This window comes from Lonchura striata, chromosome 1 (assembly GCF_046129695.1).
Source record: "Lonchura striata isolate bLonStr1 chromosome 1, bLonStr1.mat, whole genome shotgun sequence".
Classification (NCBI taxonomy): domain Eukaryota; kingdom Metazoa; phylum Chordata; class Aves; order Passeriformes; family Estrildidae; genus Lonchura; species Lonchura striata.
The window spans coordinates 31,700,093-31,727,416 of NC_134603.1; the positions used below are offsets into that span (position 1 = coordinate 31,700,093).

General features: G+C 35.1%; 1 protein-coding gene across 2 annotated transcripts in view; it reads right to left on the bottom strand.

Moving 5' to 3' along the window:
• Positions 1–2,103: 2,103 nt before the first annotated feature.
• The window catches only part of CRISPLD1 (cysteine rich secretory protein LCCL domain containing 1), a 36,357-nt gene continuing 11,136 nt past the window's right edge, over positions 2,104–27,324 (bottom strand). Inside the window, exons 2-14 of one of the 2 annotated variants that reach the window (XM_031504041.2) lie at positions 19,484–19,602; positions 19,218–19,350; positions 17,666–17,781; positions 16,675–16,775; positions 15,420–15,599; positions 15,267–15,327; positions 15,075–15,141; positions 14,334–14,464; positions 11,418–11,461; positions 11,259–11,331; positions 9,106–9,181; positions 4,709–4,839; positions 2,104–2,745 (exon numbers count right to left, since the gene is read on the bottom strand). In XM_031504041.2, coding sequence (XP_031359901.1) covers positions 2,694–2,745; positions 4,709–4,839; positions 9,106–9,181; positions 11,259–11,331; positions 11,418–11,461; positions 14,334–14,464; positions 15,075–15,141; positions 15,267–15,327; positions 15,420–15,599; positions 16,675–16,775; positions 17,666–17,781; positions 19,218–19,350; positions 19,484–19,602 — 1,284 coding nt within the window. In that variant the 3' untranslated portion in view covers positions 2,104–2,693. Of the gene's footprint in view, positions 2,746–4,584; positions 4,840–9,105; positions 9,182–11,258; positions 11,332–11,417; positions 11,462–14,333; positions 14,465–15,074; positions 15,142–15,266; positions 15,328–15,419; positions 15,600–16,674; positions 16,776–17,665; positions 17,782–19,217; positions 19,351–19,483; positions 19,603–27,324 lie in introns of those variants that run through there. The other variant, XM_077783147.1, reaches the window with a different exon arrangement.

The window sequence follows — 27,324 nt, forward strand, 5'->3', positions numbered from 1 at the left end:
ATGCAAAAAAAGCTGATTATTTTCCTCTTTCAAATCCACTGAGAATCCATAGACAGCTGACACTCTTGACATTTACATAAAACTTGAATCTATTTATTCAGTTAAAAAGCTGTAAACTTACACAAATGTTCTCCCAACCTGTGTTTTAGGTTTGGTTTCAAAAATCAGTTTATGCAAAATTTTTAGATCAGACTGTTCTCTATGCAAAAAGACTGTTCTCTGTGATCGTGTCTCAAGACACAACAAATTCTGTGAGCCCTTTAATAAAAATTCCTCAGCATCCACATTTTAGGAAATGTTTCTTTTTACATTCCCTTAGTTTATGTCCAGCTAGTATTATATGTCTCAAGTTCACTAAAGCAAAATAATGACTTTTCTGTATGTTTTTTTCATCAGTCAAGTTTTCTAATACTGTTAGTTATTCTTTTGGGCTTTGTGTGAATTTGTTGTGAGCATCTGGCCTACAGTTGCTTCTGCTGCAGAAAGAAATACCAAAGTGTAGCTTCCATTCTACAACTTTCTGGAAATGCCTACTCATTGCCTTATACTTACAGTAAATACAGAAGAAAGACTCAAAAAGCTGGTGGAAGCTGGAATATTTACGTAAGAACAGGATAGTCATTGCATGTGGGAAAGCAACGAAACTCCAAAAATTTGGGCAATGAGGAGAAAGGATGGTGAGTAACTTTCTTCTTGGCACTCTGTTGATTAGTAGAGCTGCTCCCAGCAATTATTCACACATGGAATGTTGGAGCTCTCTCGTTCCACCAAACATTAATTTTATTGTTATGGCCCCAAGGGTCTACCCCTGCCCCATTGTGCAGGAACTTGGTTTCAATCCTGAAAAATGGTTAATGCCAGTATTGCAAAATCTATATAAGTGTTTCTTTCAATGGCCACCACTTGCAGAAGAAAATAAGGTTATATATAAAAGACTCTTAGTCTCCTTCATCGACTTGACCCTGGTCAAAACTTGAAAAAATTAGATTTATCCATAAGATTTCTGATGTAATTAGTGGGAATTTTGGGTCTAAACTGCCTTTACAGTTTTAGAATCTCAGATTATGGTTGCTTGCAATGTTTAGGGCAGAAAAAGAAACAAAGACATATTTAGGGTGGCTGCTACTTTCTCTTGAATCAGGAGGGAAAAAAAAAAGCTGTGAAAGGTATTCTTACAATGTAAATTAATTTTATTCAAAACAGATTAAAAAACTAACAAAGCTTGCCTAACTACATGAGGTAGTACATGTAGCAAAAGAGAATGCAGAATATGGTATTCTGAAATATGAAGAATATGAATAAGTTTACAAGTTGGAGTGAAATAAATTCAACAACAGAAACAAAATATACCAAAAATAAAGTTTAACAGCTTTTTAGTCTTAAAGCACCAATATACTTTTCATAGAAAGAAACATAGTATCACCACTACATGTTCTTCATATACCATAATATGGTAAAATTAATGTACCAAGCTGTTCACCATAAATGAATTCTTTAAAAATGTGAAGCAACAAATGACCTAATTGTCACTGGGCTTCATACCACTATACTTCCTGGCCTGCAGGAGTATTTGCCAGGTCACAAGGAGCAAGGTTAGCCTTTGTTACCATTTTCTTTGGTTTTTTTGAACATTTACTCCCATATTCGTGTTTGGCATATTGATAACATGTACAGCTTAAGGCTATAAGCTTGCAAATTTTTTTGTATGTGTACAATTCCACATTTTTTTCTGAACTCAAATTTAGGTAAATTGAAGGAATCACATAGCAAAAATAAAGCATGTGTTTGTGCAGAACTTCAGGCTTATTCATTAATTTCAGGTTACTGCACTTCTCAATACAAAGATTTTACGAGATCCTTCAAGGTTATGTATGTCTGTTTCACACACCCATCCCAAGACAATGGGATATCTGCAAAGGATTGGACCGTAATGAACTATGGCTATTTGAATTAAAGAGCTTAGCAGCATCCAATAAATCTGTTATTAATCTATTTTAAAAATAATTGACATGAATGGCCCAGTCTCTTAAGAATACTTTTTAACGGAAAACATGCTAGTATGACCCAGGACTTCTTCATACATTTTATATTTCCTAATTTATTTCAAAATAGGTATTTGTACTTGTTATGATTAGTGTAAAATTGAGAACAGTCTAGCTCTTCATTGATGCTTTCATGGCTAATGCTACTTTAAATCATCAAAAAGTTATATATGCATTTATTTTACTTTAAGGCATGATTTATTTTATCAAAATATTGGGATGACTTATGTACATTGGAAATAAAAACTCAGGCCTCCCTCTGGTATAGTTTTAAGGTTACTGTTAGTGGCATATATAAAGCACCATATAATAATATATTTAGATAAAGAAAACAAAGTACATTTATGAGCTTTGAATTAACTGTATAGGAGTAACTGCTAAGAAAATATAGCAATATTTAACACAGGATTCAAAGTAATGTTATATATCATTATAGATTTTCAAATGCATTTTTCTCCCATGTTTATTTTTACAATTTTTTTCATTAAGATTTATATGTAATTTAAACTTTTTGGTGGAAAGCAGCATACATCTTCTGTACAATAATGTTACAGCTTTATACAAATTTTAGGAATCACATGAAATGGCCTGTATTAATCTTTTCCAAGTGCTCTGTATTCACTTGCCTGTTTGATGTTTTACTTGCTAGATTCAAACAACAGCAAATACTCTGAAAGCCTTGCTTCCTGGAGGATTCTGTAAACTGAAATATAAAGACATTTTTTATGTTATTTTTAAGACAAAAACACTCCAATAACAACTTTTAAAATTTTTCAATTGTTAATTCTAGTATCCTGCAGCACTTTGTGTGACAACTCCTAAAATTTATCTATTTAGGATTTCTTTAAAACTGCTACAAATAAAAACGATATAAATTTCAGATTTTTTTTTTCCAAACAGCTTAACTGGAACAAAATCCAACATAAAAAAAATTCAAGTAATCCTTTGTGATGAGGGATTCTGGTTTAAAGAATTGAAGCAAAATGCTAAAAGTGTTTTGAAAATAGAGAAAACATACATCTTATGCTTACTCTTCTAGCAACTCTATTTGGAGAGAACTTGCAGACTCAGGAGATCACTTGTTTGTTAGTTGCTCTTAAGATGAAGAATAGATTTCTACAGAGACCTAATATCTAACAAAACCAAGGGGAATGCCTTCTGAATGGATAAGTATCTGGTTTAAAAAGAAAAGAAACAAAAACACCCAATTCCAATTAAATGTTGATAGAATGAGTATTTTTGCCTTAGAAGTTGGACCAGCATGTCTTATTTAATGGTTCATTGCTTTTTCTTCAGGCAACCCTGTCTGAAGTTTATCTGGGAAGGAAAGGGAAATGGAGGTGGAAGCAAGGAAAGGCACGATGGAACAGGTTGGCTGTAACTGCATGAGAATTCATCATCTTCTGCTTCACAGAAAACTTGCATGTGACTCTTTTCCAAACTGCTGACCTCCCAAACTTTACCAAGATGATTAATATGTAAATATATGTGTATTTATACATAGTTTTAAATGTATATTTATAGATTGGATAGAATACCTATATTAAAGCATAAATATCAAATTGGCAACATTCTTCCTATTTGCCTCTCTATTCAAGAAAATTTATATGGAGAGCAAAAGTGTCAGTAAGGAAGCACTCTAAGGGAATTAGATGATCACAGAGAAAAATCAAAAAATATGTAAAATAAGCCATCCATTGAGCAAAGAAAATCTGTATTTTACAAGCTTTCAGAACTGTTGAAGAGAGAGAAGACATTATCCTACCCACAATTAAAAACAAGACAAAAATACTCATTATTTTCCTACTTCTGAGTTTTTTACAGAAACCTTTTGAAGTTTTTCCCACTCAAATTTCTCAGAAAGACTATCGTCTGGTTAGGTAACCATAATTTTTAGTCTAAGAAACATTCTTAGCTTTACAGGACAAAAAGAGTGGTACAATGTTTTTATAGTAATTTGTCTTTCTTGCTATAGAACCTGGAGAACCCTTTCAGGGATTAAATTAAATCTGCAACATATAGCAATGTGTTATCAGCACACAATGTATAAATACATTCAATACAAGCAGTGAACTTTCACAGCATCTCCCTGTCTTTCAAAAAACACTGTTAACAACAAATTATTAAAAAAGAGAACATCAATAATATGTTTAAATGATTGTGAATTTTAATGCTTGTAAGTATTAAATATGATTCAGGATCACTGGTTTGATACCATGTAAATCACTAATGAACCAATCAGGAACAATGAACATAATAATGAACATCAGGAACCAATGAACCTGCATCATTAATGCTAATTTTTAAAAAATCCTTAAAGACGTAACTGCAATTTTACTATTAAATATTGAGAGAGAACCAGCAAATCAAATAAATATTAAGAGAAATATAAATAATAAGAGAACCAGCAAAGCAAACAAGAGGTGTACTTTATTTCATAAGCAGCTTTTCAGGGTAATGTACGAGCTTAGAGGAGGCAGGCAGCTCCACCAGCACAGCTTCTCCAAAGTCACCCCAGCTGCTGTCACACAAGCCCTGTAAATCACCCCTTGTGGCCTGCTTGTTGGGCTTCTAGCACTGCCCCAGGTACAAGCAGACACAATGCAAGACTGTGAACCTTATCGAGGCCAAGAGTAAAGTGTAGCCTTTGTAAATGGGCTCTGTACCTTTCTGAATATATCCCATTTTGAAAGGAAGCCACATAGACCTTTCTTTTGTCCACTGGCATCACATCAACGTAACCGCCCTGGTTGCGGACCACACCAGCGTGCACTGCTGCCCGGCAGATGCTGGAGATCTGAGGAGTGAAGACACAGATTAGCTTTGCATTCATCCTTTGATTTCACCCTTTCTAAGAAGAAGTGTCGTGGTTTGACATGTCAAGCCATGACAGAAGACAAATACAGGTATTTAAACCAAGTCTAAGAAACATAAAATAATAATATTTATTGCATGACTAATTTTATTAGTCTTACAATATTTACATCAGGAATTCAGGAAGAGATTTCAGATCGCTTTCACCATGATGCAAAAATAATTTATTTCCGGCTATTTCAGTTCAAAGATCAGGAACATGTTTGAATTCTTCAGCCTTTCAAAATGAAAGGATCTATCAGCCAAAATCTCAAACATTACTGAAATGACTCATAATTAAAGGGAGCATTACAGTTTTCTATCCAGGCATGGGTAAATACTAAAAGCTAATTAGATAAAGGGTATAATGGGAGCATCAGAGAGAAGATAAAGGTCTAAAGTGAAAGTTCTCTGTTAAATTAACAGCACTTATAGCTGCTTGAAATCTCTATTTTCTAGTCACAAATTCCCCTTGTAAATCCATGAGGAATAAACAATAGCCATAAGAGGATTTCTCAGTGACATTCTTGATAACTTTTATTTAAATAATTGATTTAAACTTGCACTACTCTATTAGTCTTTCAGCACTTTAACAATTGTCAGAAGAATGAAACTTCTTAAGATATTCCAGAAGGTAGGTCCCAATATTTAAAAGACAGCACAGTAAAGTGCAGTTCCAGCTTCAGTATCTCTCCACTTAAAGATGAGGTATTTTGGTGGGAAAAGTGTTCAATGCAATAAGTTTCTCCACAAGCAACCTTAAAAATTTAGCCAATAGAAATATAAATAGCTGGTCAGAAAGGCCACGATTTAAGCAAAAAAACTGCATTTCTTCCAGTTATAATTGGAATATTTTATATGTTATCACAGCCATTTTCAATCTCAACGCTATATAAAATCAAGAATTTAAAAAGCAATGATCTTCCTACTTTCATTCTAAGCACAGGACTTGCCAGGTTCACTCATATATAGTTCACTCATTTATTGTTTATTAATGTTACAATATTTATCCAGTAAAGATCTGAAATAATTTATGCAAATAATCTTTTGTAAAGATGCTTTAGAGTTTTTCTCTCCACACTGCTGGGTGCAGTTTTTGAACATGCCAGAAAGGATGCCATTTATACCCCTCTCTACTTTTCCTCCTCCCAAGGTTGCAAAATGGTTTTTTATGCCCTGAACACCAATAGATGCTTTATTGTTAAGATTTCAGCACACTTTATTTATCCATACTGTGGAGTAACAAAAGAGTAGACTGATCATGTGCAATTTCAAATACCCAGGGGGAATAATGGCCTCTGCAATACAGGATTACAGTCAGAAGAAATAAAAGATTATATTTACAAGCAATTAACTACACTGAAGAACTAGAAGAACACCACTCTATTCATTCCTAGTACAATAACACAGCAGTAACTTTGTTTTCAGTTCTCACTGGAGATGTAAAAAAAGGATGGAGGTACAATCTCTCACCCTTTACATCATGATATAGGGGTATACTTTCATAATTACATATGAGGGTGGCTAAGATACTGGCTGTTCCAACATTATTTGGAAGTTTCTAGTCAAGTAAAAAGGAAAGGAAAAGTCAAGAGATGGAGATTTTGACAGAGCAGGCTAACTGCTTGCTGGAAACTATCTCCAGCAAAGGATGGAGCCATTGTTAGGGCTGCCACCACAACTGAACCAATCAAGTTGGCTGGGCTAATGCACTACATTTCAAAGGTGAAGGCAAGACCCTTGAATGGAATATGTGAAAAAGGAGAGGTCAGAAGACTGGGGTTCATGAAGCCAGCTCAGAAGCTATTGTCAGATGAAAAATAAACTGATATTTTGATGCTACATTCCAGATGAGACTGGAGAACAAATGCACATGGTTTTTGAATAAATGAACAATTACATGAGTATAAATTCATAATTATAAACTAGTTTGTAGGAATAGCTACAAATAGATGCACATAGTTTTATAAACATATACAAAATATCTTTTTTTACAAAGTATTATCTGTCCTTATCTCTCAATAACTTCTCATTGTCTTGAAATGAGACTATTAGACATGCATCTAAATAGAATCAGATTCCAGTAGTGATGCCACAGTATTTCCTATGCTCAATATTATGTCATCCAGATCACACATCCTTGAGCCACTAAGGCAAGCCTCCTTTTAATTTAAGAAAAACAGGATTTCACTATGTCTATCACAAATTTCAGCATATTATTTGTGGTTTACATTAGCATCCTTGTGTCACTTTCTGGAAAACTTCAAAGATTTGTTGTTGTTTCTTTCATTTTGATGAAGAAATTCCAAAGGATGTATAAGGCAGTATTTTTAAGTTAGCATGAACACTTCATACAGCATTACGTGGTCGTGCTTTATTACTGTGTTGTGAACACTCCTAATTTTATTAGCATTTTTAACAGGTCATAGGATCTGAATACCAAGTTAATTATTTTCCTTCTTCAGATACTCAACAAATACCAGTATCTACCACAGCATAGCACTACTCTACAAAGGCATTTAAACCACAAGTGTCTTTAACATACCATCACAGGAGCTATTTAATAGCCTTCTACATCATATTTTCTATATTTTCCCATAACAGAGAATTATGAATACTTTTGCAAAAGTTTCAGGGAATATTTCCATATATGGTTACTAAAAAATTAGTATGACCAAAGTCCTCAAATGATACAAAATGATACAACTCCATTGAACTCTTTAGATAAAATATATTTGTTGGTCTCTAGGCCCTGTAAGAAATAAGGAGGCTGAAAAATTCAAATTAATTCTGTTCTGCAGATACATATATATCTCTTTTACCACTATACTCTCTGTACTAAAAACTACTGAATGCATAATATAGGTAAGCACCCTCAGTGTAAATGTCTACCCTGACAGCATCTGAAGTTGATAAGAAGACTCCCATCTCTGATTTTTTATCTGTACTTATGTCCATTTTTTCCTAAAAGCAATATGGCTGCACACATTTCTACATAATAGAGATGAATAATGAAATAGGACACCTAAAAAAAATTTAAAGTATGCCTCCATAACATTAATTAAAGTCATCTGGAACTTCTCCAGCCAAAGAAAATACATATTATGAGATTCCCCCTGTCAAGATTAAACACAATGTCTTATTTCTCCTACAACAGTCTCTTTTAACTCACTGGGAAACTTGGTCTGTAGCCCTTTATTGCAACCACAGAGCTGAAAAAAAAATCATCTTTCACAAACTGGACTTGCATTGAATCTATTTTCACTGCCCCTTTTATGTACATTAAGGATCCAGTACACAAATCAATTATCTTTCTAAACTGGAAATACTATTCACACCATGATACTACTTATGGACAAGAGTGTTTCCAGGACAAAACACTCAGTTAGTTTCATAATGCTTAAGAGTAAATACTCACATACTGGTTTCACACATTTCAAAGAACTGAAAAGTAGTAAAAATCATCATCTGACCCAGTAGTTGTCATACTATTCTTTATGACATCCATAAGGCAGTCAAACCCCAGATTTTACTGCCAAAAATACAAACTGCTTTCTCTGCCACTACATCCTGGGTCCTTCATAGAGACATGACAAATTAGAAATCTCTTTTCAGACTTTCTACCCACCTCAGAACTAAACATGCTGTAGAAAAGACAGGGAAAAAAAGTTGACTAGCAAACAGAATGACAAAAAAAAGTCTGTTAAAATAATATGACCGTGTGAGATACTTTACATAAGTATATCCAACTGTGTTGGAAATACTTAGTATCCACACACATAAGAAATATTCAAAATAACAAGACTGCAGACATTAATTTTAAGAGCAATATTTTTTGTAAAGTCTGGCAGAAGTTATGGTTGCATCAGAATCTAAAGTGCAAGGGTTTAAATGAGTATACACTGCTAATATTGAACAAATATAGAACAGTGGGAATTTTGATTGAAAAAAATTTAAAGTATGGGTCCAGAGTCTAGTGAAGCCTACAATGAGTTTTCAAATAACTTTCAATATCTTCAGCTTTTGACTACTGCTAACTTAAATAGGAGCCTCTGAAAATAATCTTTTAAAAACAAAGGGTTTCTTTTTGTAAAAAATCATCATATGGAGGAAAACTGTATATCAATATTCTATCTTAGAGTTACATTATAACTTTTTTCATAGAATTTTATATCTCATTTTATAACACAATGTAAATCCCCATACTTACATCAGAATAAATTCGTGTACCAATTACACGAGCATAGTGTGGATTTGCCTGCATACAGTTGTGAGGACAGTACACCCTGAAAGATCAAAAACAAAGCCACATACAGTTAGGAAGAGTATCAGAGCATTAATATATCATGTTCAATGACAGCATTATTAAATATAAATCAAGCTGATTGTCTATACATATGGATCCATAATGCTATTTAAAACCTGTCAGTTTTCAAGGCTTTGACCATACAACTGAAAGCATTGCTGATGTGTTGAATTTCACATGTCATGCTTAAAATCATACTTTAACAAGTCTGGTCTTCTTTCCTTTGGATAAGTAGATGGTGTTCTTGTTCAACACATGTGAGGCAAGTACAAACATCAGTGAGAAGACAGCCTGTTCATTACTCTATAATTTACCTACGTGCCCTACATAAAATGTACAGTCTCAGAAGAGGCAGATCTGACTGAGGACCTGCTTTGATACTGATGACCCAGTGACACAAGCCAATTTAGCAACTTATAATGAAGCTGAGCATTGGCATATGTGGCTAGAATGAAAAACCTTGGATTTTCATCTAGATGAATCTAGCTGATTCTGGGAGGTCAGAAACCTACTAAAACAAACATTGTCTTTATTAACAGCATTTTGTTAACATTTGAGGAAAACTTTTTCTGTGGTTCATGTCTTCTATACCTTCAAAATGCGCAGGAAAACCACGTGGGAAGCTAAGTGTAGTACAGAAAGTGTCAGCATTTTATTTGCTAACTGTGATATGCTACAAGCAAGAATCATTGTCTGACTCTAGGTCTACTCTGAGCAACTTCATCTGAAAAATGGAGCCACCCTACATGGACAGACCTGGGCAAGTGTTCTTTTCTAAAATGTTATCAGAGCTCCAATCAATATTTGGGAAGTCAAATCACTTGGGCATGCTAGAGTCTTGCCAGATGGGTAACTAAAACATGCTGATAAGAGTCAGGAAAGATATTTTTGTCAGAAGGAAGAAAGAATTGAAGAAGCATGTTGAAGACCTGCTGACTTACGAGTTGGGAGTAAGAGGAAAAAATGAGGTTGTCTAATCAATGCCATGACTGATTACTGCTTGTAATTTCCAAGACCACATTTTCAGAATTAAGACCATGCATGGAATCTTGAATGAATCACTGCCGTTGTGAAGTTCTTTAAGTTGACACATCAGAATTATGTCATTTTAAACCTTGTACTTATTCTTTAATTTTCCTAAAGACAAAACCTGTTTTTCTGTTAATGAAGCTAGCTTTAGTTTTTAATAATAAGGAGAAAAAGAAACAGATAAGAGATTGTAGCCATCCATTCCTGTGTTCCAGTCCTCAGCTTACTTCTCCACATCTTCCAGCTAGAAAGCCAGGAGTCATAGCCAAACACCAAGTAAGTCCATGGACCCAAGTGCTACATGAAGGGATGTTTTCCTAGCAGTTTTGGCTTTGTACTTGTTTCCTGTGTTGGCTGAATGATTGCTATGAAAGTAATCCTGTGGATATCTCCAGCTTAATTTGTGGTAAATCATGCTACAGTGTATTTACCTTTGACTCATCTATGGTTTTAAGAAGCGCTACCAAACTCCTTTGTCAAAATATTGTGGTACAGGTGCCTTTAGAAGAGTTAAAACACAGCCTTCAAAGAAATGGCACAGATATTTAAAGACCAGGTCTTACCTTAACTAGACATGTTTCAATTTTTTTTAATCCAGTTTCTCCAGAATTCCCAAGCAAATGGGTAACTTCCATGATAATTATCTGAATTTTATCCTTCTATTGTATCTGCTTTACAGGTAAATAAATTGAAATAAAGTGTACTTTGCCCAAAGTGCATATATATAAAATAATGGACAATGAAAAATAAAATGCACTTTTATTCACAGTCTTTAGTGTAAGGATTTCACTAAGATTAGCAACAGGATCTTCATGAATAAAAGAGATTTTCTTAATGAAAAATCCTGCAGATGATCTTTACCTACCCTGTCTTCTACTGAGACCAATGATTAAATTATCACTTGAACATTTTTTACTTTATTTTTACAGCCACTGTTGTCACCTTTCTCAACAACTTAAGATAAAATAATTAGTAAATGGCAGAAAATAGAGCAGCACTTTAAATTAACAACATTTTATGAATTTTACCTCGGACAGTGTGAAGCTGGTTTTTGAAATGGGCACAGTTGTTCCACTGTGGTTTCACAGGTGATAGCCTGAACTGAAGAAAATAAAACACCAACAAGTAAATGCATACTATTTAGAAAAAGTAGAGTAGTACTGAGCTTGTAAGAAATAAATACTAACCTGTTACTTTAGAGACAGTGAAGGAGTTAGCAGATTGGTATTTTCTGAAGAAGAAATATTAGAAATTATCAGTAAATAACATATTTCAGTGATTTCTTTTAGCTAGAATAATTTTTATTAGAAAATATGGAAATAAACCCAAGAGAATGTCCATGATCAGGTTTTAGCCACTGCACCTCCTCCCCCACAGTTGCAATGACATATTTGCTTTGTACTCCCAGTGAATCTGTTTCAAAAACAGGAATGTGTGTTAAACTCTTTCAGGAGTTTAATTTGCTAAGAGAACGTGTGATAAGAACCAAGTAAGCAATATATTGGTCCCTCATAATGTAAAATGTGGTTGCTCAGAAGCTTTCATCTACCAGAAGAGGTCATTCAGGTTTTGCTAAAGGTTCGTTCCTATAAGCAAACCTAACACTGAGAAGAGTTTCTCCTCACTGCCTTTCTGAAATGTTTAATTAAATTCTACTTTTGGACTTGGCATCTCCTGTCATTATCAGCATCATTAAAAACCCAATATAACATGTAAGAGCTCTTTTTTCCCCCAGTAATTATACAGCACTCAGATGTACCTGCTTCCTGTTGTTATAAAAAGTCAGGTACCTAGATTATGTTATTTTGTTACAAATTGATGAATGTTTCTATTTTGTTCCCCTAATCTTCTATTTTCCTTCTCTTTTGACTCCTAGGATATGCCTGTGATTGTGATATTTTTCATCTGTAACAAAGAAACTGAGGATGCTTTGGCACCCATAAAGTTACTTATCAAAAAAACAAAACAAACAAACAAACAAAAAAAACCCAAACCAAGCAAAACAAAACAAAACAAAACCAAGGAAATTATTCCCTCTTCACCTTTGGAGCAAATTTCTCCTGTGGACCTCACTGTTTGCCTGCATCAGTTTATTTACTTGTGTGACCCATCAATTTCACATTGCTCATTTACTGGGTCCCAATTAACTTTCAATAATGTAGCTCATACTGCTGTTGCCCTAGCATTGTCAAACATTGATGTAGGAATATGTATTCTATTGTTGACTAGCTTGTTAAGATATTCAGAACAGTACCCTATCCTAAGAAAATCCAACAGCTGAAAAAACACTGGTATTAGCCATCCTGATTAGAAATCCAAGGAGCTGAAGATTAGAACACTTGCTGTATGCTGTCCTGACACTTACTTTTCTGTATTCTGTATTCTGGTTTGAAATACACAGTAGAGGTGAGATTCACTTTATTTCATCTATTCTTGAATAGACTAAATAGTATTTTATACAAGGCTCCATCTACAGACACTGGTGAGAGTCAGGTAGCTGCAAGGCATCCCCTGCCTTATTGATGGGCCTTTTGAAGGTTTGAAACTTTGGCAAATAATCTTTATTTATCCCATAGCCAAAATAACTTTCCCTGAGTTCCAATTCTCAGAGGATAGGTGCTAAATACACTCTGTAGGCTGGACAATCATACAGTTTTGTCTCATGTAGCATAGAAATTCAGAGATTTCAACTGATGGGAAATCAATTGGTTCCAGTTTAAAGATTTTTTTTACAGATTTTTTACTCCTACATTTGTAAGCAAGCTGGCTCCTCATATGTTAGCATTGATATAATCAAGATCTACTTCTCTTTGCATCAAAGCAAGTAAAAAAATGTCTGCCTGTATCTTCATTTTTAGGCAAGTAAATCAAACCAGAGTCTGGTCATCCGATGATCCAAAGAAACTGATTTATATCAATGCTTTAAGTGCTACCCAGGTAGTCCAAATTATAGGCCACTCAATTAAGGCTACCATGCCAATGCTCCTCTCTATGCAGGATTAGACATACCTGTTGAAAAGAGAAATGATGACAGGTGTCATAGCCTGTATTATTTGTTTGCACTGCACAGAGTGAGAGCACAGCTGCTGATGATTATCTGTCTCCTGGACTCTTGGGCTTACATGGGAGCAAAATATATCACTCAGAAAAATCCTCTTTTCTTTCAGCTCAATATTACTCCTTTGAGCTACATGCATACCACCATTACATGCACACTAACTACAGACAGAAATAAGGACTTCAGTGTAAAGTTCTGAAGAATACATTGCGAAATTGTGAAATGTAATTTGAAAATACCAATAATATCTTAGATTCAAATATGTTAATATTGATGCTCTTCATCTATCATTGGATAATTATATAAGAAACAGCCAAGCATTCTCCATTTCTATGAGTTACTTTTCTGGGCTTTTCTTTAGCATGTCTACAAGAATTTGGAACTCTTTTCACATACCAGTCTTAAGGAAGGCACCTCAGCAATGCAGTACAACTCCAAACTAAGTTTCCACAGTATGGAATATTATTCTATCACTGGCCAATGTAGAAATCATGCAAAATATTTGTGAAAAATGTCATATGTAAACTATGGAACTGTGATGAAATTACCAAAGCATACAGGAAGAGATGTCTTTTCTTCTTTTTCCATATGCACACTACCAGAGGGTCATTTACAAACATGAACTTGTAATATTACTGCTTTGTTAACTGTCATAGATTGCTCTGTCCAAGTCCAAAACACATAAAATAATCTGCCAGTATGTGCTAGATTTTGACAATAAATATATACTCTTACCAATTAATTAATTGAATACTCTCAGCATTATTTAGCTACAAACACAAAGTTATTGCCCAAGTCACTCTGTACATTATTTAACCTTCTTTCACATTATTATTGTGCCAACTCTGTCCACCATTAAACACTGCCTAAAGTTTCAGAATGGATACAATATTGCTATATCCACATGCCTCTTTATAGCATTTTCATATTATTTATGACAAAAAGGCGTAGCAAAATGTTATTAAAAATGTGATATATTTTGTATTAAATAAAAATAAACAGATTAAAACCTTTTCATATATTTTAATTTTAAGAAAAAACTTACCCAATTGACTGAACACCATTTCTGTAAGACTTGATAAAGTAATTTTTCCTCCCTTGCCTAGTCACATCAACCCAACCACCTTCATTGTCTAGGATGCCATAATGTATGGCAGCTTTACAAATACTGGATTGCTGAAAAACAGAGCAGGAAAAGCAGATCCATGTCAGACAAAAAACAGATTTTAATTACGTGTCTTTAAAAACTTGATAAAGAGACTTTTATGTTTGACTTGGCTCACGTAGGTGTATTTCAAGCAAATAAACCACCACTTTGCCTTACTCAGAGATAAACTATTCTCATTTACAGTTCACTGGTTCACAGTAGATGTAATTTCTTATACTGTTTTCCCATTCTACAGAGTAAATGATATACTCTCAGCTAGTATTAAGGTTATACACAGGCAGGTCCATCTTACTGAAACAATTTATACAAGCATACCCAAAAATTGCTGTACTCCTCCTTTAGTCACACCTTCACATATTTGCATGTAAATATGTGGACACAAAAATTCTATTTCTGTGTATCTATAAGTATGAAATACATTTGTACAGTACACACAGAGTAGCAGATGAAAATTTAGGTTGTCTGATGCTTTCTTAAGCATTTCGTGTAAGCTTTCAGTTTTGGTGAATGCTGACATCCTCAAAATCCATTCTTAATATAATTTTAACTAATATGCCAACAGAAAAGACATTTCATCAAACACTCTACTGCTACAAAATCTAATTTAAAAGTATTTACCATTTCATAATGTACACTTCCAATAACTTTGGCTTTGCTATCCAAACAGCCAGCAGGACATTCATACCTAAGAGAATTAAATACAACTTAGTTTTAAATCCTGGGATTACAAAAAGGGGAAATATTCCAGCTCATGTACAAATATAGCCTTTCAGAAAAATCCCAAAATGACAATTGTAAAATTTACTGTACCTATTGCAAGTTGTTCCTTTGCACTGATCTCTTAGCCTTACTTCACATGAAACAATCTGAGCTAAAACAAGCAAAAAGTAAATTCACTGCAATGAATTTGATACTAGATAATTCAATTTTGTTGACCACTTGCAAATCAGGTAAATTCCTTACACATTTGCTGTGTGCTTATCACTTCATTTTTCTCATTATCGTCAGTGCCTGTGGAGGCTGAAGGTTGATGTGTTCTTGGCCGGCTTTGCACAGTTGCATCCTGGGCTTTGGATCGCTGACGTTCAATCTCATTGGTTTCCTCTTCTGGTTCATGGGGGGAATACAGTCTTTCTGAATCCTCTGTTTCAGAAAATGGGCAAAAAAAATATAATCTCTCAGAAAAAAAAAAAAAATCTGTGTGGAATGTAAATCCTTTACCATGTTTTAGTAAAACTGCTTTGTTCTCATAAAATGGTGGACAAAAGGAAGAAAGCAAGGAAAACTCTACACTGCTTCATAAGCTGGAGAACTCAAGATTAATAAAACACATCAAGTATGTTCATGATACTTTTTTTTCCCAGCATGTGTAGCACAATTGAAGCATGAAACTGTTATTAACGCACTTGTTTTCAGATCTTCATGCCATCAGAAAACCAACTGGACAAGGACAATCTCTGTTACACATGGGCAAAGTATTACCAAGTTCATAGCATGCAAATAAAGCTTATTTCACAGTAACATACACCTGAAAATTAGGTCCTTCTATTCATACATAGTGAAAATAATTCTGAAACACTCCTAACTGTATCTGCATTTCGTACTTAGAACCATAAGGAAGCTACTTGGGCACACACATACAGCTTTCACATGGTCCATATGAAGTCTCAGAAGTTATTGACAAAAATTGCTAAATGAGTTGTTCACGGAGTAGAATAAAAAGAAGTAGCAGCTTCGTAATATGCTGTAGTTCAATGCTATAAATGCTATTCCAAACATTGTAAACTAATAATCCTAGCTGACATTTTCTTTAATTACTAATGTCTTCCAGCTTTGTTCTTGGTTTTTCACACACAACACATGACTATGTCAATGAGATAATGTTTCCCTATAAACAAATTACTGCATAGACTTCCAGTGTAATTACAGAAAGACATATAAAGAGCACACAGTGAGTCTCCATCTTCGTCTACTAAAAGCCCTGAATCAGCACTTATCAGCAGGAATTCAGTGCACTCCATTCCCTCTGGTGAAACTCAGCCTCACTCATCACAAGCATATAATCCCATTCAGCATAGCAAATTAGGGCCTAACTGGTCTTTGGACACACACATAATATATTTTATTCCACTATGTTAAAGCACAATGAGGAAAAAAATCAAAATAAAAGTTACATTTCTATTCCTGTTTATAGCTGTAATGGTGAAATAGTACATACCTCTGTAACAAAGGTTTTCTCTACAACCTCCTCCAAAACTAGGGGGACATGCAGAACAGGGGCGGCCGGATTTATAAGGAGCATGACCCCACCAGTTACCCCTTTACAGAAAAAAAAAGCAAAAAATGCCTTAATCAATGAGCACATTAACATGTTAATATTAAACAGCACCTAATATATCAAGAAATAAATTATGAAAACCAGCAGGCACATAGACAACACTCTTCTGATATTCCAAAGTCACAAGCAATGGGATGAGAGGAAATGGCCTAAAGTTGCACTAGGGGAGGTTTAGATTGGATGTTAGGAAGCATTTTTCACTGAAAGATTTGCCAAGCACTGGAAGAGGCTGCCCAGGGAAATGGTGAAGTTGTCATCCCTGGAGGTATTTAAAAGGTGTGTAGAGGTGGCACTCAAGGACATGGTTTAGTGGTGGACTTGCCAGCATTAGGTTACTGGCTGGAGTCAATGGTCTTAATGGTCTACAATCCCAATGATTCTATGATTCCACACCAAATTCACAGGATCTTGTTGAAAAGTCCATGAAGAAAAAAAATTAAAAACTGACATAAATCACTGTACAATCTTTTCAGAGTGGTATAGCACCATAAAACTAAATTCCTCCACTTCATGAGAATGGGCTCCACTCTCACCTAGATGGAATATTCTATGAAGTTTGATCTTAACCATGGGCTTCCTTTTGCACATTCCTTTAAGTCACAGTGCGGAAATACATTTATTTTTCAGAAAAATATCACACTATAATAAAGGTCTCTGATGTTGTATATGTACTAAAAGACAGGCCAGAAAGCTGAAGCACCAGAAAACTCATGAGAGTATTTGTGCAGCCGAAGGCTGTTTGGAAACAAGGCTCTATTATGTAATGGTACAAAAACCAGAAAATCCAGACTGATTTCCTTGCAGATTATTTCCTGAACTATTAAAAAGTATCCTGCCCCCTCAAGATATTTTTGGGTGTCAATCTACTTACTTAGGAGAATAATTGCATACAAGATAAACTGCTTTTGGCCAAATCTGCCCCCAGATGTTCATGTTATGACACAAATTAATTGCACAACCGATTCTGCTACTTGTAGCCCAAACAACCTACGGAAAAGAAAAGAGGAAAACCAAAGATGATCATCTTAAAATCAAAACTATCTCCAACATACAAAACTCAAATTACCAAAGTGATGTATTCCCCTCTGTTATAAATGGCTTGAAGTGGTCTAATTACAGCGGTCAAAAGGCCATTCAGTTATACCCTAATTAGAGAGAAACGTTTTACCTTGATGGTAAAGATATGACTCTCATTTTATACAAATGCTATAAGCATATATTTGAAAGTGTAGCAAAACATTTACAAAACATGATCTGAAGATCTGATTCTAGGAATCACAATTAATTGATAATTGTGAGCTAGAAGTTATGGTCCTGTGTGCTGGAGTTCCCAGTACAACCTAAAGGCCCAGAGGGATTTGGATTGATTGGACTGAGACAACAGATATTCTTCAGCAGTAAAAGGAGGTAAGAAAGGATAGAAACATTAATAAAAATATTCATACACTGAATAGACCCAAATAATGGATTTTAAATTAATATTCTTTTATGTCATTGCAACCTAAGGTGGCTGCACTTTTTATTCACATTTCATCGCAGATCTTAAAAATAATCAAAATTACAAAGTCTGGATTGTTCAAATGATAAAAATATGACAAATGTTGAAAATTTCTTTAGTCAATGTAAGCCAAATCTGTAGATCCAGCAGGATATAAGAGTTGAAAGAGATAACTATTGTGAAGAACTAGTACCACAAAAAGCTGTCTATATGTATTTATCTTGCATGTAATAGTAAATGTAATTACAGATTATAGATACAGTAAATAAGAATATAGAGGTAGCTTTATTTTTAAATGAGATACAATTGTAAATTATGCTACTAAACATAACTGTTTAAAATTTCATAATTTTTAAGTTTTCCAATGTTAAATCAAAAATTATATGTGGGCCATAGTATAATCTGAAGATCATGTAGTTCCTATTCATTTAAAGCATGACTGGTACCCCTCAACAAAACTTCAGGCTAGATACACAGATTTCAGAAATAGGAAGTAAATTATCACTAATTTCAAAATCTTCCTGAAGTTAAGGCAATGTCCTAAAGACTACTGTTTGATCTGAGGAATGTACCTAAGAAAACTTTTTGGTTTTTTGTTAATGAGCTTTTTCTTCAACCTATTATGGGAAGGGCTATCCAAATTATGCAGAATGCGCTGAGCAATAACACTCAGTTTAACACTGGAGCTTGTGAGCTTTTTCCTCCATCCTGCTGATATTTATGAGGATGAATTTAAAGATTTGTATGACCACCTTACTTTGTCATTGATACCCAGTGCTTGTAACAGTGAAGTCTAAACAAGCCCTTTTTGTGCTTTTGTGCTGTGCTGTGGTATGTAGTGCAATTTTGTGTGCTATAAGTGTCACAGCTGGAAGTCTCTGCCACTCTTTTCATATGTGATTAAAATCAAGCACACCTTACATACCTGTGTGTAATGTGTACAAACAGGACCAGAGCATCTATATGGACAATACGGATTGCATTCATGAGGATGGGGATATGTGAAATCTTTCACTTCATCATACCATGCTTGGACATGAAATGTTGGAGGTCTGTACCTAGGAAAGCCAGTAGCATGCATTAGATCATTCAAAAGTTGTAGCTTCTGCCATTTTTTCCTTTTATTAACAAGCAACTTTTGTTAGATTTTAAAAAATCTTGTATATTGCATAAAATAGTATCTTAAACTACCTTCCCCAATGTGCCCCCAGATTTTGTCCAATTGATGGAAGAAGGCTTGCTGGTCCATGCTCCCACAGACAGGTTTCAGCCCATGACTCTGCAGATCTCTCCAGTTCTGTGTCCCATGTCTGAAATTTAAAAGAAAATAAAGGGAAATCTTCTTAAAAATATTTGGTGTATGTCTTATTCTCAAAAAAAAAAAAAAAAAAAAAAAAAAAAATTATCCATTTTTTGAAGTTTATTTTACTGAGGCAGAAGACTGAAAACTAAGAATTGAAAAATGTATGCTGCATTTGTGCTTCATAAGAAAGAAGAATGCTTTCACCAAGAGAAAAAGTTTTAATCCTTTCACAGCACTCCCTTTAAAAATCACGTGCAACCATGCTGCAGTGAATAAAGCACAAATACAAAACTCAAAGGCTTAGTTCAACTTTCCAAGCTAAATTAAGTGCATTTTTTGTCTTGTGAAATTGTTTTTCAGTATTGGGCATTCTTTTAACTGAAAGGGGGTATTATCCAACCTGCTTTCAAACAAGGCTTTATTTCATCTAAACTAATAGTTTATATGAAATGAATGAGATTTCCTCTTCCTTTTCTATAACCACCTTTTGTTGAAAGAATACACAATTCCAACGCAAATTGTTAAAACTAGAGTAAGGTTGTCATTCATTGATTTTATGGATAGGTTGGTAAAAAAGGGACATTCATGATAGTAAAGAGGCATGTTTAGAAGAAATAAGAAAAAAAAGATATCATAAATTATTGTTTATCCTTAATTTTTATTCTTTAAGGAGGATGGAAGAATAAGCTTGCAGCTGAAAGGTAAATCCAAGTTTCATTCTCTCAAAAGCCTACTAAGACATACTCTTCTTGCAAAAAGTCGTACCATACTGTGAATGCATAGCTTTTACTGCACTAAGCTGGGGTTTGCTCGAAGTGGTCCATTGCTCCAGTGCAAAGTATCCATAATTTTGTTTAGCTTTTTGAATTTCCTGAGAGCTGCAGAAATAGTTTCCAGATACCTGATTAATACCAACACAAAGGTTAGGAAACTAGAATGCCTCCTGGAAAGAAACACATTCTTGATAGAACCTGAAGAATTTCATCATGTGTTCAGACTAAATTTCATAAAGTGAGACTATGCTATCTAAATAACAGTAATTCAATATTTTCAGATTCAAATTCCCATGCAGACATTGGAGATCATGTCTACTCATTTTTGGCACAGATAAAAGGTAGAAAACTCAACACAGCCAAAGATTGCACAAATATAACAGACAAATTCCGCATGCTAAAATTTATTTTTCTATGGATTTTGGCATGTGGTTTTCAAATTATTAATCAGATAACTCTTTAGAAACAAGTATGTCCTTGGTTATGCAAGACCATTATTATGTAAAAACTTTATTATCACTCAATTTAATCCTAGAATATCTGTTCTTGTTTCTCTTCTTCAGAAATCTGTAATGCATTAGATTACATTTTGTCTGTTAATATTATCAGCAAGTTAACAATTTGCAGGGTATATTTTGACTCCCAAAATGCAACATTTATTTTTACAGAAATACTCAAACAATATAATAATGGCAGAATAAATCTTTTAATCCACCTATGGATACAAAGACCAGTGACTTTAGAAAATTGTACAAATTTTCCATTCATTCTCCTACGCCATTATTTCTGTGTCATAAACCACAACTTTTTTAACCTCCAGAAGAAAATACTCTAATCTTAAATCATGAAGTGACTTTTTGTATAATTCTTTTCCCCTTCCCTTTAGTTGTCACACCATCATAAAATGTTCTTCTCCCTATTGTGCCCATTGTAAAAACACATGAAGATTAACACACTTCCTCCCCATTTATACTTTGTTCTTATAGGCTGTAGTAGAGTTGCTTCATCTTCTACCACAAAATCACAAGACCATAATATTTTAAAATAAAAGCCACTACAATTTGTCTTTGTTGCATATATTGTATGGTACTAAGTCACCTCAAAATCTTATAATATGTAGATTTAGTTCTTAGGATGAACAAGTCATAAAGTTAAAATATTTCCCGAATAATTGCTATTAAGAATGGTTTTGCCAACTGGACTCTAAAATACAAATTTAGAATAAATTAGACTTATGATAGAACAAAAATTTTGGCACTTGCTCAGTTTTAGAACTTCCTACCTCCAAGGCTAGCTACAATTTCTTATAGCTCTTACAACCTTCAGAAAGCCAGAAGATATTCTCTTGTAAACCATGCCCCCACATTTTCCACTTTTAAAACATCAGACACAGTTAAAGGAATTGTACTATTATTCTATTTTTCTCATCACACAAGTTTAAAAATATTTTATGCAGCTATTTTAACTGAAATAATTATACTTTTTTTTTTAAGTTTAGAGCTACACAACCAATAGTAGCTGCTTGAATCAACTCTTCAAGACTGTGAAGTAATTACCTTTAACAAAATTTTCTTTAAAGACTGATGAAAGCTATGCATGACAGCACCATCCAGAACTCTGAAAGTACAGCTTTTTGATGAAAACCTGAAATTCATTGCTAATCCTTCTGACAGATGAACACCCACACTCCAAGTACTGTTGAAATTGGATATGGTCTTGAAAAAAGTTCTGTCTTCTTTAACTGTTTCTCTGCCTTCATCCACAGTATAAAATATTGTCTTTACTCCCTTTACCTTACCTAGCCAGACCTAAGCACACTTCCCACTTTCTAGGCCTCACCATAATGCACTTTCCTTGAAGCAGCTTCATTTATGAGTAAAAAAACATAACTAATTTCTTTCTCATTTTAATCGCTTAAGTATATTTTGAGATGTGATGGAGTAAATATCAGAAGTGTTACATATTCAGATGTAAAAGAAATTAGTCAAGTGTAAATTTCACTATAAGAGGAAAAAACTCCTTGAGTGCAGTGTTTATTGTTATATGGGCTCATTTTCTCATCAAAGCCTCCACTTCCTGAAATGGCTTCAATAGAAGTTAAAATTAAAAAAAAAAAAAAACAAAAAAAAAACCTCTCTCTACTAAGGAACATAAATTTTATAAAACATTCTGGAAGAATGTCCAAATGTCTCAGTTCCAAAGAATTTCCTAGATTAGAGTCACTTTCTTATTACCAGAGACTTCAAAGAAAAAAAATGTGAATAAAAAATCAACTAATCTCCTACAGCCAGTAGACAAAAAAGAGATCCAAGTGCTAGAAGTCACAGTTACTTGTGTCTCCAGGACCTGCAAAGACAGAAGCCATAAAACACAAATCCAAATCAACGTAGAAATTAAAAGGTTTCCCAATCTCCAGGATCACTTTCATGACCTTTCATAAAAAGAGGGAAAGATATTCCAGGCTCAAGGATGAGGCATCCTGATGAGCAAGAAATCAAGCAAAGGGGGCAAGAGACCTCTGTTGATGAATAAAGAGCTCCTGTCATTACTCAACTATAGCCAAGAAATCCACAGGAGATGGAAGCAGTGTCAGACCTCTTGGAAAGAACATAGAGAGGTTGCCAAAGTAAATAAAAATGAGAGAAGGAAGGCCAAGGCTCTTCAAGAATCTGGTCAAGGACAAGTACAAAATGAAGGACTTGTTCAAATACAACAATAACAAAAGGAAAAGTAAGCATAGTGCGGGCATGTTACTAAATGGAGGGGGGCCCTGGTAGCAGGACACAGAGAAAGCAGTTACTGAACACCTTCTTTGCATTGGGTTTCACTGGCAAGACCAGCCCTCAGGGATCTCTGATCTAGGAGACCAGAGTAATGGAATGGTGACAGGAGAACTTTCCCTTTGTCAAGGTGGATTGTGTCAGAGAACACCTATCCAAACTTGAGATCAACAAGTCTAGGAGCTCTAACAGGATGCATCCACAAGTGCTGAGAGACCTGGCAGATGCAATAGTGAGGTTGCTCACAATCATGTCTGAAAGCTTGTGGAGATCAGTGGTGCCTGAGGACTGAAAAAACATAAATGTCACCCCAGTCTTCAAAAAGCACAAGAATGAGGACCCAGGAAATGACCACAGAGTCAACCTCACCTCAATCCCTTGAAAGGCAATGGAGTACATTCTGGAGACCACCTCTACCAACATGAAGGACGAGGTGATCAGGAGTAGTAAGCACATATTCACAAAAGTTAAATCATGCTTGACCAACCCCATTTCCCTCTATGATGAGCCAAGACGACAGGAGAGCAGTGGATATCACCTACCACAACTTTAGCAAGGCTCTTTTTACACTGTCTCGCACAACATCCTCACAGGCAAACTCAAAAACTGTGAACTTAAGAGATGGGTTGAGACCTGGCTGAACAGTATATCCCAGAGGGTTGTAATCAGTGGCACAGGGTCTATTTTGGAGGCCTATCATAGTGGTGTCCCCCAGGTTTTAATAATGGACCCAATATTGTTTTAACTTTTTTAATAATTACTTGGATGAAGGGGCAGATGTCTCCTCAGGAGTTTCATTGATGACACAAAGCTGGGAGCAGTTGGCAATAGACCAGAGAGAGAGCTGTGCCACCCTTCAGAAGGACATGGACAGAGCACAGAGACAGGCAGAGAAGAACCATCTGAAATTCAGCAAAGGCAAATGCAGGCTCCTGCATCTGGGGACAAGGGTGTCAAAAGACTGGAGCCAGGCTCTTCTTGGTAGTGTCAGGCAATAGGACAAGAGGCAATGGGCAGAAACTGATGCACAGGAAGTTCCACTCAAAACATGAGGAACAACTTTACTGTGTGCATGACTGAGCATTAGAACAGGTTGCCCAGAGATGTTTCTCAATCCCCCTCACTGGAGATATTCAAGAATCATCTGGATGTTATCCTTTGCCATATGATCTAGAATAACCCTGCTTGAATAGGGAGGTGGACCAGTGATCTGCAGTGGTCCCTTCCAACCTTACCAATTCTGTGATTCCATAAATGCTATCCTAATTCCTGACGCAACCACTAGGAAAATTATCTTTTATTTATACCTGACTACTCCAGTAAAGTAAAAATTATACACAGCTTCTAGTAACATGAATACATATGAAATTTCTGAAAACAAATTAAAGATGTGTACAAAAAAATCTCTAAGACTGCAATGACATATCACAGCTTACTCCAAGAAAATTAGCTTAAAGGTATTTTTAAAGGCCAATTCTACAGTTACATGTAGGTGAAATTTGAAGAATTCTGAAGATTTTCTACTGAATTATCAACATGTTTCAGAGATGGGATCAAGAATAGGATGGAGCCGCTTTACATTTTTGATACCACCTTGAATTTTGTTCTTCTCTTCCAGTAATAAAAATAGGAGATCCAAATTTCTTTCCTAAACTAATTATTCTAATTGAAGTTATACAAAAAAAAGCTGTGCATCTTAATTTTAAGGATAAAAGACTGTTTATTTTAAAGTTTTTCATGCTAATCCTGTCAGATTAGTTCTAAATATAATGCATTTCATGCACAAAGCAAGCTAAGTGAAACAAACAGGTAAAATAATCTGCCTAAGTATTTAAAATATACCTCTTTACTGGAATACAAATTTTATTTTTGGGCTTTTAATAGCATTCCCTTGTTTCACTTACATGATGGCAAGCTTTGGGCTTCAAACAATGAAAGCATCTCCATAAACAAAGATAAGCACCAAAGTTTTCATCTTCATTCAGATCAAATAACACAATGAAGAACTTCAAATACAAAATTAATTAGTGATGTTTAAAATGCCAAGATGCTTGGGATTTTAAAAGAAGCCAGAATAAAAATGGAAGAATATGAAGAGTCACAGCAATCTATTTATTTTACGTCCTACCAGAAGTATGCATTTCTCAGATTTTAACCACAATGTCATTAGTGATATTATAATCTGGCTACTGAAATATATATTGAGCTTTAAGCTTAATTCAAGAAGTTCTTTCACAATACTCACAAAGAGTCAGTATTTTACATATTTAAACTAAGGACATTTCTAAAACAACTCTCTGAAAGAAATGGTAAAGTTGAAAAGAAATCTCTGCATGGTTATAGGCAAGGATCCTTTTGCTTACCAAAGGATGAGTTAAATCTTCAAATACCATTACTTAAAAACATAGGAAATTTCTTTTCATAAACAGGGAGACCATAATTTTTTGAAAAACAGGTGTGTACAGCACCTGATTTTTCATCCATTTATTCCTTCGTCCATGCTCTGATGTGACCAGGTTTCAATGACTTTGCTCTATTGACGTTCCCCCCCTCGCACAGCCCCCCAAATATCCTAGGCTAGCTCAGAGGTAAGCAGGCTGTGAGGGGAGGAATATCAGGAGATGGCCAAGATTTCCAAAAGAGGTTCTTACCCCAATACATGTTGGTTCAGCTCTCTTTATTCTGTGGTGTCCAAGTGGAGAGGGGGCAAAAGAGGACGAACAAGAAATGTCAGGGGTCTATATAGACTTTGGACAGGGTGGGCTTCCCTGGCTCTCCACCAACCCCATTGGGGCAGGAAGGAGGGGTCCAGGGTTATCTTGATCAGAGTCACAGGGTCCCGAGGAAGGGGAAATGGAGTGCCCATGAGCTCACTGTAACACTCTATCACATTTCCTTGGTAAATACAGGGTACTGAAGGGAGCACAAGAAGATAGAAGTGCACCAAGGCAGCTGATTCCCAGGTCTGACAAGCACTTTGACTGGGAATTGTTTGGTACTACATGCAAGCTAATGCAACTTGTTTATCAAGAAAAAGTATTGCTCACTTTGTCAGAAAACTACCATGAGATCTGTCTTTTGGATAAGGCGTCATCATCAGGGCTGGCTATCTACATTGAGATAGGCACACATTGAAAATATCACAAACTGCTTGGCGGTATGAACCTCCCTGTAACTATTCCTTTTGTTTTGCAGAACACTGCTAGAGTGCACTTTGAAGTTGCTCATGGGTATTCATTCCACACAGAGAAACACAGCAGAAAAAAAACAAACCCTGAAGTGCAATTAGCATGAATGACAGGTTCTCAGCATCAATTATTTTGCTATACAAATCTATTTGAATGGCACCACAACACTTGTTAACACAGGCATTTCTTTCATCAGTATTCTGTTAAAACTAGTGCACCATCAAAGACACACAGATATGGCACTATCAGTGTTTCATAAATGTTCTCAAACACTATCCTGGCTGAAGCTAAAACCCAGCTGGGCAAGTTAAACTGAATGGTAGCAGCAGTTACTGACTCCAGCTGCTGGCTCTTCTACCCCAGAAGATTCCACCACATTTTGCAGCAGGGATGTTGCAGAAAATATGGATCTTATTACTGGTTCTGGTTTACACCATATCACATTTAAATAAACCACAACTAATGCCAGTTTAGCTTTACATACTGGACTACAAATTTTGGAATTTAACCTCTGTCAACACATGGTTCAAGTACAGTGTGGACCTAAACCAATGTTCTGCTTATTGGAGGAGCTGCTGTTTCAGTGAGTCTACCACATCTTAAATTAAAATTCATCAACAGCCAAACATATCACATGAGGTGGGATTAATGTACCCTGAATTTAAACAGTCTCAAAGCAGATACCTACATCTGAGCTAAATATCTAAAAACTTTTTGTAGTTACATAGACAAATAAACATCTATAGAAGGAGATAATTTTAGCCACTCACTTTTAACTGAGATAAACTGTGTGTTGTAGGTTCTCATTTTTCTCTACTAATTAAAGGAGACTGGCTCAAATGCAGACATCTACACCACAGACATCAAAAGCTTTGTGAGATGAATCCCACCATTTGTGTTGCAAGAGTGTTAAATCAAAAATGTGCATTCTCATCCAAGGCACACCAGCAGATGTATTTGAACAAGTCCACCTATTACACTAAAAGGT